Source organism: Limulus polyphemus, unplaced genomic scaffold (genome assembly GCF_000517525.1).
Source record: "Limulus polyphemus unplaced genomic scaffold, Limulus_polyphemus-2.1.2 Scaffold181, whole genome shotgun sequence".
NCBI lineage: Eukaryota > Metazoa > Arthropoda > Merostomata > Xiphosura > Limulidae > Limulus > Limulus polyphemus.
The window spans coordinates 383097-396780 of record NW_013665791.1 but is presented as its reverse complement, the minus strand read 5'-3'; the positions used below and the strand labels follow the sequence as shown (position 1 = coordinate 396780).

Below are 13684 nucleotides of genomic sequence, written 5' to 3'. Positions count from 1 at the left end.
AACAAACGCTGTGACAGTAAAGCTATATTACGAAAACTATAAACTCGGAATATGATTTTTGAAATATAAATGCTTAAAATAGATAAGGTAACATTTAATTCTAAACGTACTATATCTGAATTTACAGCATGTTTAAAAATATTATAAGTGTGAATTTTGTGAATCTGCAGGATTTATGATATCAGATATTTAAAATCAATCTATTACAATATTTCGTTTTATACAAAGAATAAATTGACATTAGAGGGCACTGTTATTGTTGACAAGGCAAAAGGATCTTAAGTTAAAAGTTAAAACCGGTGTAAGCCTAGTTTTACGTGTTGTAAAAAGTAATTATTTACTTTGTTGTATATATATATATATGTATATTTACGTATTTTCAAACTTATTTTTGTTACATTTTCCAAGTAGCAGTGTTCTTTAATTTTTTATGGACTTCAACCCTTCCTTTACAAGTTGTAAGTGTAACTGTGTAGAGTTGTCAACTGCAATTAATTTAACAACTTAACTTTTAATTTATATTTTGTAACTTTTAAGTTACAGATTAAAATTTTAAACAATTCACAGTAACTTCAACATTCCAATGTACAGAAGCCTAAACATGATACTGAAACTTAAGTGAGCCAACTATAGTATGGTAATATATTATAATTACGTATTATTCTGTTCTATCGGTATCAGGTAAGTTAAGGATGCTAAGTTAGTTAATTAATGCTTAAAATAGTATTAGTATTATGATTCATTGATGGTAATGATAGTGAAGTGGTAGTACTATCACTACCAATAATGAATCATACTATTACTAGTAGTACTGCTCTTAGATTATTGCTAATAAACTAATATCAACAGCTAGAGACTATACAGTACTATAGTATTACTATTAGTATTAGGAATGAATGAGTATGATAATTCAAACTGTCATTTATCATTTGCTAATACTAGTATCACAACTAGCATTCTTCAAACTTTAAAATAATATATTGAAACTTAAAATATATTTGGTTCTGAGTAAGTTATATAACAATTTACTCTTGTTTTTCTTACATAACCATACTATTAACTTATATTTTCTTGAGAAAATGAGGTGTAGTTGTGACCTCACTGAAGCTTACAAGTATCCTTGCTACAGAAAGAAGAACAGAAAAGTAATAAAACTTGATTCAGTGCTCAAAACTGTTAGTGGTTTAGACAGTCTTCCTATAGTTTATCTCGTAGAATGAAAATGTTGGAAATAAAACTAAATAAACGATATATGGCAAGAGTAATAGATTTAAGGTGTTGTTTTTATTATAGGTATAAGCATGTTGAATGACTTGATATATATGCAGATTGTTTGAATAATTTTTGTTTCATTGAAGAGGTATAGATAAAAATAACATAGAAGTAAATTAGTCTTGGATGAAAGATGTCAAAGCTAAACAGCCTTTTCCTTTGTTCTTATATACATTTCTAACTTTGTGCTTTATTTAATAACTTGGAATTATTTGAACATAAATTTTATGAAGAAATGTGCTGAATATTTTAAAGTATATTGAAGTTTTTAGTTATTTTATATATATAGGGAAACAACATTGGTATAATTTACCACAAAATATGAACAGACATTATAAATGCTTATCACTATATTTTAAAAATTTGATGACTTTGGCCGTAGTTTGGCCTGATATTTAAACAGTTGATTGTTATGGCATCTAGTTAATGTCATAAAAGTTGAATGAATTGAAACAGTCCATACCTTTTAAATTAAATTTAACAATACAGTGATATTGAGGTCTTCTTTAATCACTTGTCATAATCCATTTAATATACAGAGTACTTATAATGGCTGGAGACGGCTTAAATGGGTAATGAAGAAAAACTTTAATATAAGTTTAACATATCATTAGTCTCAAAGTGGGTTCCTCGTCATCGAATACAGAGTACTTGTTCTCAATTGGTTAGGCAGATTTTAGTTAACAAGGCAAAGTTGAATTTTAAGAAAAAGTCAACCATAAGTGGAGCATAAAGTTTTGTCATGACACTGTTGTTCTCAAAAACAGTATAGTTTTTTGATGGTGAAATATATCTTAAAACACTCTATGTTAACTTTTAATATAATTGGCTAGTCCATACATTTTGCTTTGCACTCTAAAGAAAGGTATTTTCCTGAACTATCATAATTAGCTGTATTATATAATCACTATAAAATGCTTATTCTATTAAATTATATTTGTATTGCAAAAGAAAATTAAACTTCTGTGTAGATGAGTGTTTCAATTACATTTATTCTTGATTTGAGTACAACAAAAGAATATGTATGTCACAAGTAAATTTTAAATAAGAGTGACACCCCAAGCCAGCAAAGAATTAGATTTTAAAGATTTAAATAAGCCACTTTATTAAATTCATGCCTTACAATGGATCATATCTTTTATAAGTTAAGAAAGCAAATAGTTTATCTATTGAAAGTATCAATAAAAAGTCCTAATGTTTTCATGAAGTTACTCTCTTGTTTCTCAAATAGAAGAAGCTATCAGATATCAAACTCAGTTTGTACAAACAAGGAAAAATCATATAAAGCCTAAAGGCTATGTCTGTGTTTTCAAGAAGTTTTCACTCCAGTTTGTTCCATGCAATAAATCAGTGGCAGATCTCTGCACAGTTTGCTTAAGTGTCTTTCTATGATGACTAGACCTGATGATATATGCCTAATGAGTTTCATTTAAGTGTTGAAAAAAGTATTATTAATCTTCATTCTCTTATACTCAGAATATTTCAAGGTATATCCTAGTGCTCACTTTGCACTAGTCTGTCTGTTCATCACAGTTAGACACTGTTGAAAGTCTCAGCTGTTTCTGTTGTTTTGTGTATTATTTTTGTCTGTGTAGGATACTCTATCGTTTTTGCAGTTTACAACATTTGAATTTTTACCCAGTCTACTTTTTTTGTAATTAAAAATACTCTTACCTCCTGAATTTATAGTGCTTATAGAATATAAAACTGTAGATATATTTATATTATTCTTTAGATTATATTTTTTTTTTCAGTGTACTCCCCAAACATAAAAACAATTATTGAGGTTCACCAAAAATTGCTATAAGTTCTACATTAATTTTGAACATGCTTATTTTAACATTAGGATATCACCAAGCTTAATAGTGCATCTTGTGCATGACTGAAAAAAACTATTTATTTTTGAACAGGGTTCTTCAAAGAATTCAGAGCTGGGGTGAAATACCCATGGGTAACAGATTCTGAGCTCTGTAATATTTGAAACAAGTATGAGTGATCATTATGTAATAATTACAAGTTTAGGTTTGGACCCTTTAGTCTGACACTATTATTGTTCACTTTCAAAGGGTAACAAGTAATAGCTCGTGATTAATTATCAACTGCCTCACAAACAAGCTGCTTGATAAGCTGATTAAAGGTGTATTTCTTTTGGTTGTAAACTTTATAGGTATGAAGGCTGGACTTATCAGACATGATTACCTACTTGACAGATCACCTGTGTACATGCATTTCAGTTCAATAGCACCCTCTTTCTCTAATTTTATCAACAGTTGCATGACTGATGTCTCTGCATGGACAGGAAACATGACATCCATGAGCTTAGCTATTGTTAACATGGGTCAAACCAAGTTGTAATGTTTATGTTGTACATGTACCTAACACACGCCTCAAAATGTAAGTGTGCTTAACATTGGCAGTTTCTCTAAAGTCAGTAACAGTGTCAAAATACATATATTAATGCAGTTTTTTTCATGAGTGTAGACCAAAATTTCAGTGCATTAGTGGATATGTTTCTTAAGATTTTTGTGCATGAAATACTATGAGTTCCACGTTATGAAGAACCCTGTTTAAAAATCACTCTGTGGTGCTGGTAAATGTTGTCCTTTTTTTTAACATGCATGAAAATCACTCCTGTACTATTCAACACACTATGAAATTATATAGATTTTTTTACCTTAAGACTGATAGTCCTATAATTATGGATAACCTCAGAAATAAAGGATGTAGGATGAAATGTTTTTTTTTATATACATGGGTTGTAGGTACTTTTAAGTATATCCAAAATATACAAGAACCCCAATAAACTAAAAGTTAGCCAATATTTATGAATTACACTTGTCTTTGAATTCACAAAATTGTGAATAAGAAAGCAGAAATAATGATACTTAGCTTTGTATTATTTTTTGAGGTATAAAAGTACAGTATTGCAGTAGCTAGCTACAACAGCATGAGAAGCATCCATTTCTAACAAAAAATGTTTGTGTATTTGATCATTACTGATTTTTGTTTCCTACTCTAAAGGCAATTCTTTTATGTACATTTAAACTTTGTTATTAACCATTTATGTTGTACCTTCAGTGGTTTAGGATGGAGTTGCAAAGTGGGGGTGCTTGGCTAGACATGCAGATTTTATAATGAGAGATTAAAAGTATAAGGAGCTGCTAAAAGCAGTTCCCTTGCTGTCAAAGGCAGCTCCATCTAGGAAGATCTGGGGACATGCCTCCCCAGAAAATTATTATAAGAATATAATTTACAGTTGCTATACAAGTTAGATATGTAAAAGTGGGAGTGCTGTAGCACCCCTGGTTCCAATGCCTCTGACCTTAGTCAGTGTTGGGTTAAGTTCAAAATCGACGGGTGCAAAAATAAAAAATTGTCTTTTTTCAAATTTTATGTATTTTTTATTTTTCTGTATTTTACAAAATTTTAAATAATTTTTTAAAATTCAGAATACAGAGTACAAAAAATGGTACATGATAGAAAAATACATTTTAAAAAACAAAAATTAGTCTTAAGAAAATGGAATTTTCCTTAATTTGTCCATATTAATTTATCTGGTCATTTCATTTTCTACAGAAATTATTATTAGCCATATGATCTCTTGTCTCATTGTGGAATGCAAAAATATTTTTATCAACTTTAGTCTGGAAACAATCTTTCAGCACTTGCCACACTAATGGGTAGAGTTTATAACATTCTTAGAGCAACAAAGGTGTTTGGAAAAATTTCTTTGATTTGGTTTTCACATATATAAGATAAGACCTTATTTGAAGTTGAATTTTCTGGTGTTCAATGTGATATTAACACAAACTTTCACCACAAGTATCCCTTTTCTCTTTGTTTGTTAGTATTTTTTTACATTTTTACAATTTTTGTGCCCCTTAAAGTTTGCAGTGGGCTCTTTGAGCCCTTTGTGCCTGCCTTGAGCCAGCCCTGACCTTTGTCAAAAACTTTGTGACAGTTGAGATAAGAGAGCATTCACCTGTATGCCTATATCCAAAATCAGAAGACTTCATAAATAACTGGTAACATGACATGGGTGGGTTACTGGTAAAAAAAAGAAATCCACATTATAGATGTGCATGCACCTTTTATACATTTGTGATTGTTTGATGCTTGTATTTAATAGGTGAGTGTTAATAGTTATAAAACATTTTCTGTCTATTACAGTATTGTTTCAGACCAAAATATTTGTTCAAAGATATTCTTAATTAAATGGTGTTCAAGTCATAGCATAACTGTTATTAGGTACATTCACTACTATAAAACATTTCATGAGATATTTCTATTGGTGTCTTACATGTATTTATTTTAATTGTAGCCACAATAAATCCATGATATGGTGTGAAAAAAGCTATTCCTTGGTCAGATGCGATTAAATGCAAAAGAACTCTTAGCTGTTGCCTCCCAGCCTTCATACAAGTTTGATAAAGAGGGAGTGCTTTTTATTCGGGAAAAACAGGAAGGCATATTTCGTCGAGGAGATGGTATGAAATATTATTCAGTTTTATTAATTGTTCTAAATGAAATCATTTTTGGTGATTCGAGTTTTCTACTTTGAATATTACATGTTAAGTGTTGTTGCAATAGTCTTTTTATACCTAATGAGCTATCTTTTATAGTTTTTACAGAACGCTGGTTTCGTTTACGAGGGAATCTTCTCTTTTATTGCAAAAGTAAAGATCCGGTAAGAATTGTATTTTTTTCTTCCCATCTATAGACATGCCTTTAAATCTTTATTGGCTCTCACAGTTATAAATAGAATCATAAAACACATTTGGGCAATTGTGGAGTTGTAAAATTACAGTTGTTTTGGATTATTTTTATTTATTGATAACCAGAACTTGGAAATATAATGATTATAATTTAGATATGAAAATGAAATATGGAACTTGTATTGTTTGCCATTTTTTATATCATAATGAGTGTACTTTGATTAGATTTCTGGTTTACAAAGAAACATTTGAATATCTTAAACACTGCTAGATTAGGATGTTATTGTGACTTACATGTATTTTATATTTATTATAATATCATGAAACTGTTCAAGATTTATGCTAGCTTCACTGCTGGGATTCTAATCAATTTGAAACTTTCACAATGATCTGAAATAGGTAATGATGATACCCATGAAATAGTTCTTTTATGAGATAGGGCCAAAATGGTCTCCAGTTCGTCATCCTCAGACCCTGGCAATGGATTTTCTCAGTCAGAACTGGCCCAGATTTTTTGACCTCCTCATTGTGTGGTTCTTCCAGATCTATTTTCCCTCCTCAAACCTTTGGCTGCTCGTGAGGGTCATTCTTACTTCTCACCATTTTCTCTTACATCCCTTTCCCACCTTTATTCCAGGTCTGCTCCAGATAGACTTCTATGTACGGCCAAGCTGAAATAATAAAACACAATATACACATGACACACTGTTGAGAAGGGGTGTTTAACAAGATCGCTAGTAGGTTTTTCCTTGTGATATATTTGCTTCATTAATATGCCCATTCTGGACCATACTACCCAATGGATTTACATGAGTAAAGCAGAAGGGGATAGTGCCCATCCTCACTGCCTCTTCAGTTGAATAAATCAGGGGCAGTCTACCTTTCAGTATAGGGTTTTTGTGGTCACCCATTGCACTGTATCCAGCATTGGCATTCCTCCAGACTCTCCACTGCAATCGATCCCCCTATGTTCTTTTAATGGAGTATGGTAGTCCTTGCCAATTTCCAGTTCCAAGCTGCTGGAGTGGTGGACCTTGATAAATGTGTTTACTTTCATTCAGTAGAGAGTAGGGTGGTGGTGTTTTGCTGGTATAGATGGCGTGCTCCACCTCCATGCGGTGGGTTTCAGAGGTTATGTTACACCCAGTTTCTGTGCGGTTCTATCCAAAGGGTGAGGTTGCTTATATTTTGTAGACAAGGTCCACTTCCATGCATTGCGACCTGGAGGGTAACATTGTGCTCCATCTTCTGTGTGGTCCTATCCTGGGGATGATGTTGCACATGTCTCCATATAAATACACTCCACTTCTGTGCAGTGGGTTCTGGAGGTTGATGTTACACCGAGATTTTGTGCAGTTCTATCAGAAGGGTGACATTGCTTATATCGTCTAGATGTGGTCCACTTCCATGCAGTTGGACCTGGAGGATGACCTTGTGCTCCAACTTCTATGTGGTCCTAACATGGAGATGATGTTGCACATGTCCCTAAATAAATACACTTCACCTCCATGTGGTGGGTCCCAGAGGTTATGTTGCACATAGCTTTTGTGTGGTTCTATCCAGAGAGTGAGGTTGCTAATATTTTATAGACGCAATCCACTTCCGCACAGTGGGACCCGGAGGTTGCTACTGTGCTTCAGACTTTGGGCAGTGCTATTTGGAGGATGATGTTTTTTTTTAGTAGATCTGTCACATTGTAGTTCACCCCCTTAGATTGGGATCTTTCATCTTACCATCATCTGGATGTCGGTTCCAAATGAGTGGTTTTGGATTACAGCTGGACCAATCAATATAAATCCTCACACGTGTTGGTTATATTATCTCTTCCTCACTCAATTTTCCTCTAGATCTCCACCTCTGTGTGGTTGTTCCTGGAGATTGATGTTGTGCCCAGCTTCTGTGTGGTTCTATCTGAGGGTGAGGATGCTATATATTTCTAAAGACAATCCACTTCTGTGCAGTGGAACCCAGAAGGTGACATTGCACTCTGGCTTCTGTGCAGTCCTATCAAGAGGTTGATGTTGATTGGGGTGACGGTTCTTCATCTTGCACTCCATCTGAGGGTGTTTTCACTGTCTGAAGCTGGTGTTCATAGTGGAGTGCCACTCTGATGGAGTTTAAATTCGATGTGACCTGCCACAAGGGCACATCTCTTCCTACCATTATCTGGATGTTGGGTTCCCAGATGTGTGGTTGGTTGTGGATTTGTGCACGTGCCCATTTTGAAGATTGGTTTGCACAGTATATCCTTCCATTCTACTTAACATGAGGTGAAGACAGTGTGGATCCTCCTCCTACCACGGGTCAAAGGCTCTATTCCCGATACTGCTTGGTTTTGGAATGGAGTTGACCAGCTGCATACGGTCCGATGTGCCCTAGTCACTCTACACCTTGGAGCACTTCCATTTTAGTTTTCTCCACGTTCCTGTCTGTAGATGGTTTTTTACAGTGTTGCTTCAATGAGGTTGAAGTTTCCATATGCTGTGATTCAGATTCCGAACCAACCAGTTGTCTCTCCCTTTTTGCCTGTGTATGTGACATCTATTTCCACATTGGGCACAGAGTATACCTCTTACAGAAGTGGTGCAGTCTTCCAATGGGGATCACACTTCACGGGTGTTCTTCAGACACATTTGAAGGATACTTATTTTCTGTCCCTCACACTGGTCATTCCGCCTCTTCAATTTAGTATTCTAGCAATACATGTGAGAATAGGTAAAGCACCATATCAGAAGTTATTATTTTCTTATACTGAAAATATATTTCCGATAGATCCGTACCTCCTCTCATACTTCCCATCCTTCCTCCCCACTGAAAAATTGTGCTATTTTTTTCTGCCTAATCTCAAAGTGATAGTTCAGTAGAATGGAATAGAGGGAGTCACATGCATCTGGAGAGTGTGTCGCACTCCTATTGGTTGTCGCATGATGATATGATGATATACATGCGAGATGCAGTTAAACCATGTACGTGGGAGTTCAAGGCTTGTGGCATGCAAAAAAAATGCATATAGAGGGCAACACTGAACAAGAATGTCTATACATTTGAGTGGAGGTAAGTACCTGTCGGAAATGTATTTTCAGTATAGGAAAATAATAACATTCAGTATCAGTACTGTTTATACTGGTTCTAAGTATATCCTCTGACCCATAATTTTGCTGAGTAATTACATAAACAAATTTATAAATTAATTAATATCTTAAATTGTTCCTAATTGTATTTAATATTGCATGGTGTAATTAAAACAATTACATTTAATAAATTAATGAAAAGTAATATTAATTTCACTTACACAAAATGAAGCTTGTTCACCTTAACATACACTTAGTAATCACATTATCACACTAATAATGAGGATCAGCCCAAATGATTGGCACAGCACATGATTTCATGTATATATGAAGTAATTTACGATTTTTGAACTTACCATTTGAAAGTAAGCTTATTATATATAGATCATAATTAAAATAATTTAAAGTAGCATGTACATTAACCTTATGTACATGGTTGGGGGTTAAAGTGTTTGTGCCATGACCTTTTATAGAGTGCCATTTAATGTTATATATTTGATGTCAGTGTTTTATCCCATATTGCTGCTTTAGTGACAGTTCATGGTATAGGAGTGAATACCAGATACATTAGACAAGGATACTGAGATAAACTGTAGATAGGCATTTTGGAGGTTATAAGGGTTGTGGAAATGCAATATGAACACTGTGTGATAGACAAAAGTATTTTTATTCTTCACATGAATACCACCTTTCAATCCTAATTGTTAGAGTCCAAGTCAGATTGATGTCATCAGTTCACAGAGACATCTCAACTGCAAATGCTTATGAAACACTTCTGATTTTTTGTGCATAACATACTTGTACATTTTCTAAAAGCTTGCCATATATATCTTGTGGATACACATAGTAATTTCAGAAATATAATCAACATTCCTTCTTCAATATGAGGTTGGTCCAATGAAGCAACCCTATGCACATTCAGTAAATGAAGACAATTCAGCATGACAACATAACTTAGTTATGTATATATATATATATATATATATTCACTGATACACCAAACAATAATTTACCAAGATATATTTACCATACATTAGTGTGTCCTGTGTAAATATAGTAGCTCAAAAAATATCCTAAATTGTATTTTTTCCCTATCTTTCAATGTTTCAGTTCCAAATTTGATATCAAGATTTTTCAATTAAATATAGTTTAAATTAATTTGTGACATTTTTGTGCTGGAAATTGTGTACATTGAAACATAAAATTTGTTTTTAATACTTGTTTGGTATATACAACAACTTAACAACTAGTTGAATATTGTTCAAGAATTTCATACATGAAATGAGGATGTTTTTGTTGTTATAATACACTACTTTGAAATCACAGTCAACTTAGTTTTTATGTGTTTTCTTTCTTGTTTCAGTACTCAGAACCAGTGGGGTTATTAGTTATTGAACACTGTTCAGTGAAAGCTGATCCAGAAACAGAAAACATCTTTCCATTCACTCTAGGTAGTTAAATGTATACTGCTTCAGCTGTATTTTAATAGTTATTTATTAGTGTGTTATAAATTCATAAAATATATTTAAGCTTACATGTAGCTCCAGATTTAAAGTAGTATTAAAGTTAAGCTTTTCAGTATTTTGTCTGTTTTGTGTTGTGATGGTTTTAGGTTCTTATGCAAACACTCTTGGATTTGTAAAAGGAAACTATTTCAGATTTTTCTTTTTCTTGACATGTTGAAATGGAGATAATGATTTTAGATATGCATTGTAAATTAAAGATTTGAAAATGCAAGTACATAAAAAAGGAGATAAGTGAAAAGAGACACTCTGAAAACAAGACTTTAACCTAGGATCTCTGCCTAACAAGGCCAGTTATATATATATCTATAAAAGTTTATATTAAAAATTCCTCCCCAAGGACATTTAAGAAAAATGTGTGTAATAGACTGTATAATTTGGTAGGTGATGGTAAATCACCCCACTAATTGTCTTTTCATAATGTAGTATAGTGATATACTCATAGTGAAAAGCCTTATAGGTGAACAATGATTGGGATGGTTTGTACTCTTGGATAATTCATTCGGTAGAGCACTTGTTTTGTCATCCAGAGGTCCTGGGTTCAGTTCTCGGGCCTGGAGTCTCTTTTAACTTCTTGGCTTTTAATAGTTTATGTTAAGTGGTAGTAGCCAAGTTAAATTTTTAGTTTTTTGTTAATTTCCACATGTCAAATTCTTTTTAGTCTTTAATTTATTTCTTAAATCATATTTTAATGAGATTAGCTGTTTTTTTAGGTTTGGTAAAATAACTCGATGTAACAAATTAACTAAAATATAAATTTATTGTGATTGTGAGAACTACTGGTAATTGTTTTGCTTTATTTGCAAATTTCTGAACTATTGAATATTTCAAATCTAACTAATAAAAAAGATATTAACCACAGGAGATTTTCACACACACCTGTAAATGAATTTATTTATGTGGTAGAATATGTGGGTGATGATCATGGTGGTCAGCAGCTTGGGACAGCTACTGAGATGGAGCGAGAGACTTGGATGAATATCCTGCGTTCAGCCAGCTTTGAATGTATGAAGTCACAGGTCCATTCTCTAAAGAACAAGTTGCATCTTAAGAAAGGGAAGCTAGATGTACAGAAACTGAGAGTGTATTCTTTTGAAGAAAACCAATCTCTCAGCCAATTAATGGGTGATTATATCTCCATCTCTCCTACAATACATTGTATGACCATTTCTTCATGAATTTTGTTTTTCAAAATTCCATTACAGACAGGTTGACGTTGTGGGTTCACATGTATGATCTACTGATACTTCTTGCATTTTCACAGACTTACCTTCTGTTAGAGAGCTAGTGGAAAGCTTTTTTACATTTATATTATTTGAATTTTACAACATTGTTTTTTTGTTTTTTTCTACATAAAATATAAAGTAATTTTTCATACACTTTTAATTTTCAAACACTCTCTCATAACAATAATTTATATTTATAACTTGGGAAACTAACAAAAATGTATAAGCAAAGAGGCAAAAAGTCTGTGTTGCATTGCATTATTTCTCCTTAACAATCTGTCATGCATGCAGTAGTGATGTACTATTAGATTAAAGATCTAAGATAGAAAAGTGAATTTCATCTTATTGTGAATATAATAATTTTGGCATTTTTTAAACAAATCATTAACATAGAACAAAAATATTCTTTAATGGATCATATGAATAGAATAGAATATTCCACTTAAATCCACTGGCCCAAATTTCTTTGTAGCACTTGTAAAAGTGTCAGTTAATAAGGCAGTTGTAGAATGTATAGTAAATCCAGATGTATTTTTAATAGCAAAAGTACAGAATGTTCTTAATATTCCATAATATCTGTGGATGTATTCTTTTCACTTGATATTAATTTTTTTTATTAATATTTACTAAAGACTTTGTAATATTAATGAATAAAGAATGGCTTCCCTTTTCACCGATCTAGGTCGTTATGATCCACTGCAGCATGAGCCCTTTCTGGAACTTAGTTTAGGTAGGTTGAATATATTTCTCCTTTAGTAGAAATATGGTACAAGGAAAGTATAGTGCTGCTGGTTCAAATGTTGAAATATTTGTAACATGCTTGATTTGCACATTTAGTAAAGAACTTACAGGTCAGTATTCTTTCTGTTTAAGTACAGATATTTACTCTAGCAAGTTGTTTCATATTATTATAATAATTGTTAAAACAATTCGTTTTCATATTTAGTAATCTAAGTCGGACACAGTATCAAACCCAAGACCTCTCTTGCACCAGGTAAGTGCTCTACCAATTGAGCTAAAAGATTAACCCAATACTAGTTGTTAGTAGGGCACTTTTTATCAACTGAAACTACAATACTTAAATCATACATTACTATAAACATGTAGGATGTTAATATGGTGTATTCGCAATTTCAAGTAAAAATGCATGTGTAACATTGATATGAATAAATCATTTGATAACTGTGTGTGAAGTTTTAATCTCTAACCTATCATGCTAATGATGAATTATGTATGGAATGCATCATAAGTATCCTTGTTTATAAGTTTCAATTAAAAAAATATAACACCTATTTTCATTGTTTCTTCTATAGTGTGTGACAATTTGAAGTGTGATGCTGATGGACAGCCCCCCAACCCTATGGTGCTAGTTTATACATGTCGCACCGTTCAGTCTTCTTGGGTACAGTTTGCTCAGACTGAAATGATTGAGGTATGACAGCAGCAAGAGTTATGTTTGGGTTTTCTTAACATTTTCAGTATGAAATATTCCCAAGTTTCTTTATTTTAAATAATTTTTTAAACTTCATGACTTTCATGTGATATTTGCATAATTAAACTTGGAAATTACATAAACTTTGAAAATGAGACTTAAATAAACCCATACATTTAAAGTGTAGTGTACCTTATTCTAAATTTTAAAGATAAATATCACTGTTTACCTTCCAAATTCCTGTCTGTTAAAAGTTTTTACTTGTATGAAAAGCCATGAATTACATTTTTAAATTTCTTGATGAAATATTAACATTACAAAGTATTTTATTATTTCAGACTGTAAAATTTAATTTCAATATATTTGTATTTTTCAATATTTCAAAAATTGAAAAACCTATATTTATATAATTTTCATGATTGAATACACACAAACACAAAGATTG

The 13684-nt window shown here is 32.3% G+C and overlaps 1 protein-coding gene across 1 annotated transcript in view; it reads left to right on the top strand.

Annotated features, from left to right (window-relative positions):
- Positions 1–377: 377 nt before the first annotated feature.
- LOC106478114 (type I inositol 3,4-bisphosphate 4-phosphatase-like) overlaps positions 378–13684 on the top strand; it is a 66277-nt gene continuing 52970 nt past the window's right edge. The window contains 7 exon segments of the mRNA XM_022381646.1: positions 378–458; positions 5594–5759; positions 5895–5959; positions 10422–10509; positions 11488–11706; positions 12490–12537; positions 13121–13239. Coding sequence (XP_022237354.1) covers positions 5642–5759; positions 5895–5959; positions 10422–10509; positions 11488–11706; positions 12490–12537; positions 13121–13239 — 657 coding nt within the window. The 5' untranslated portion in view covers positions 378–458; positions 5594–5641.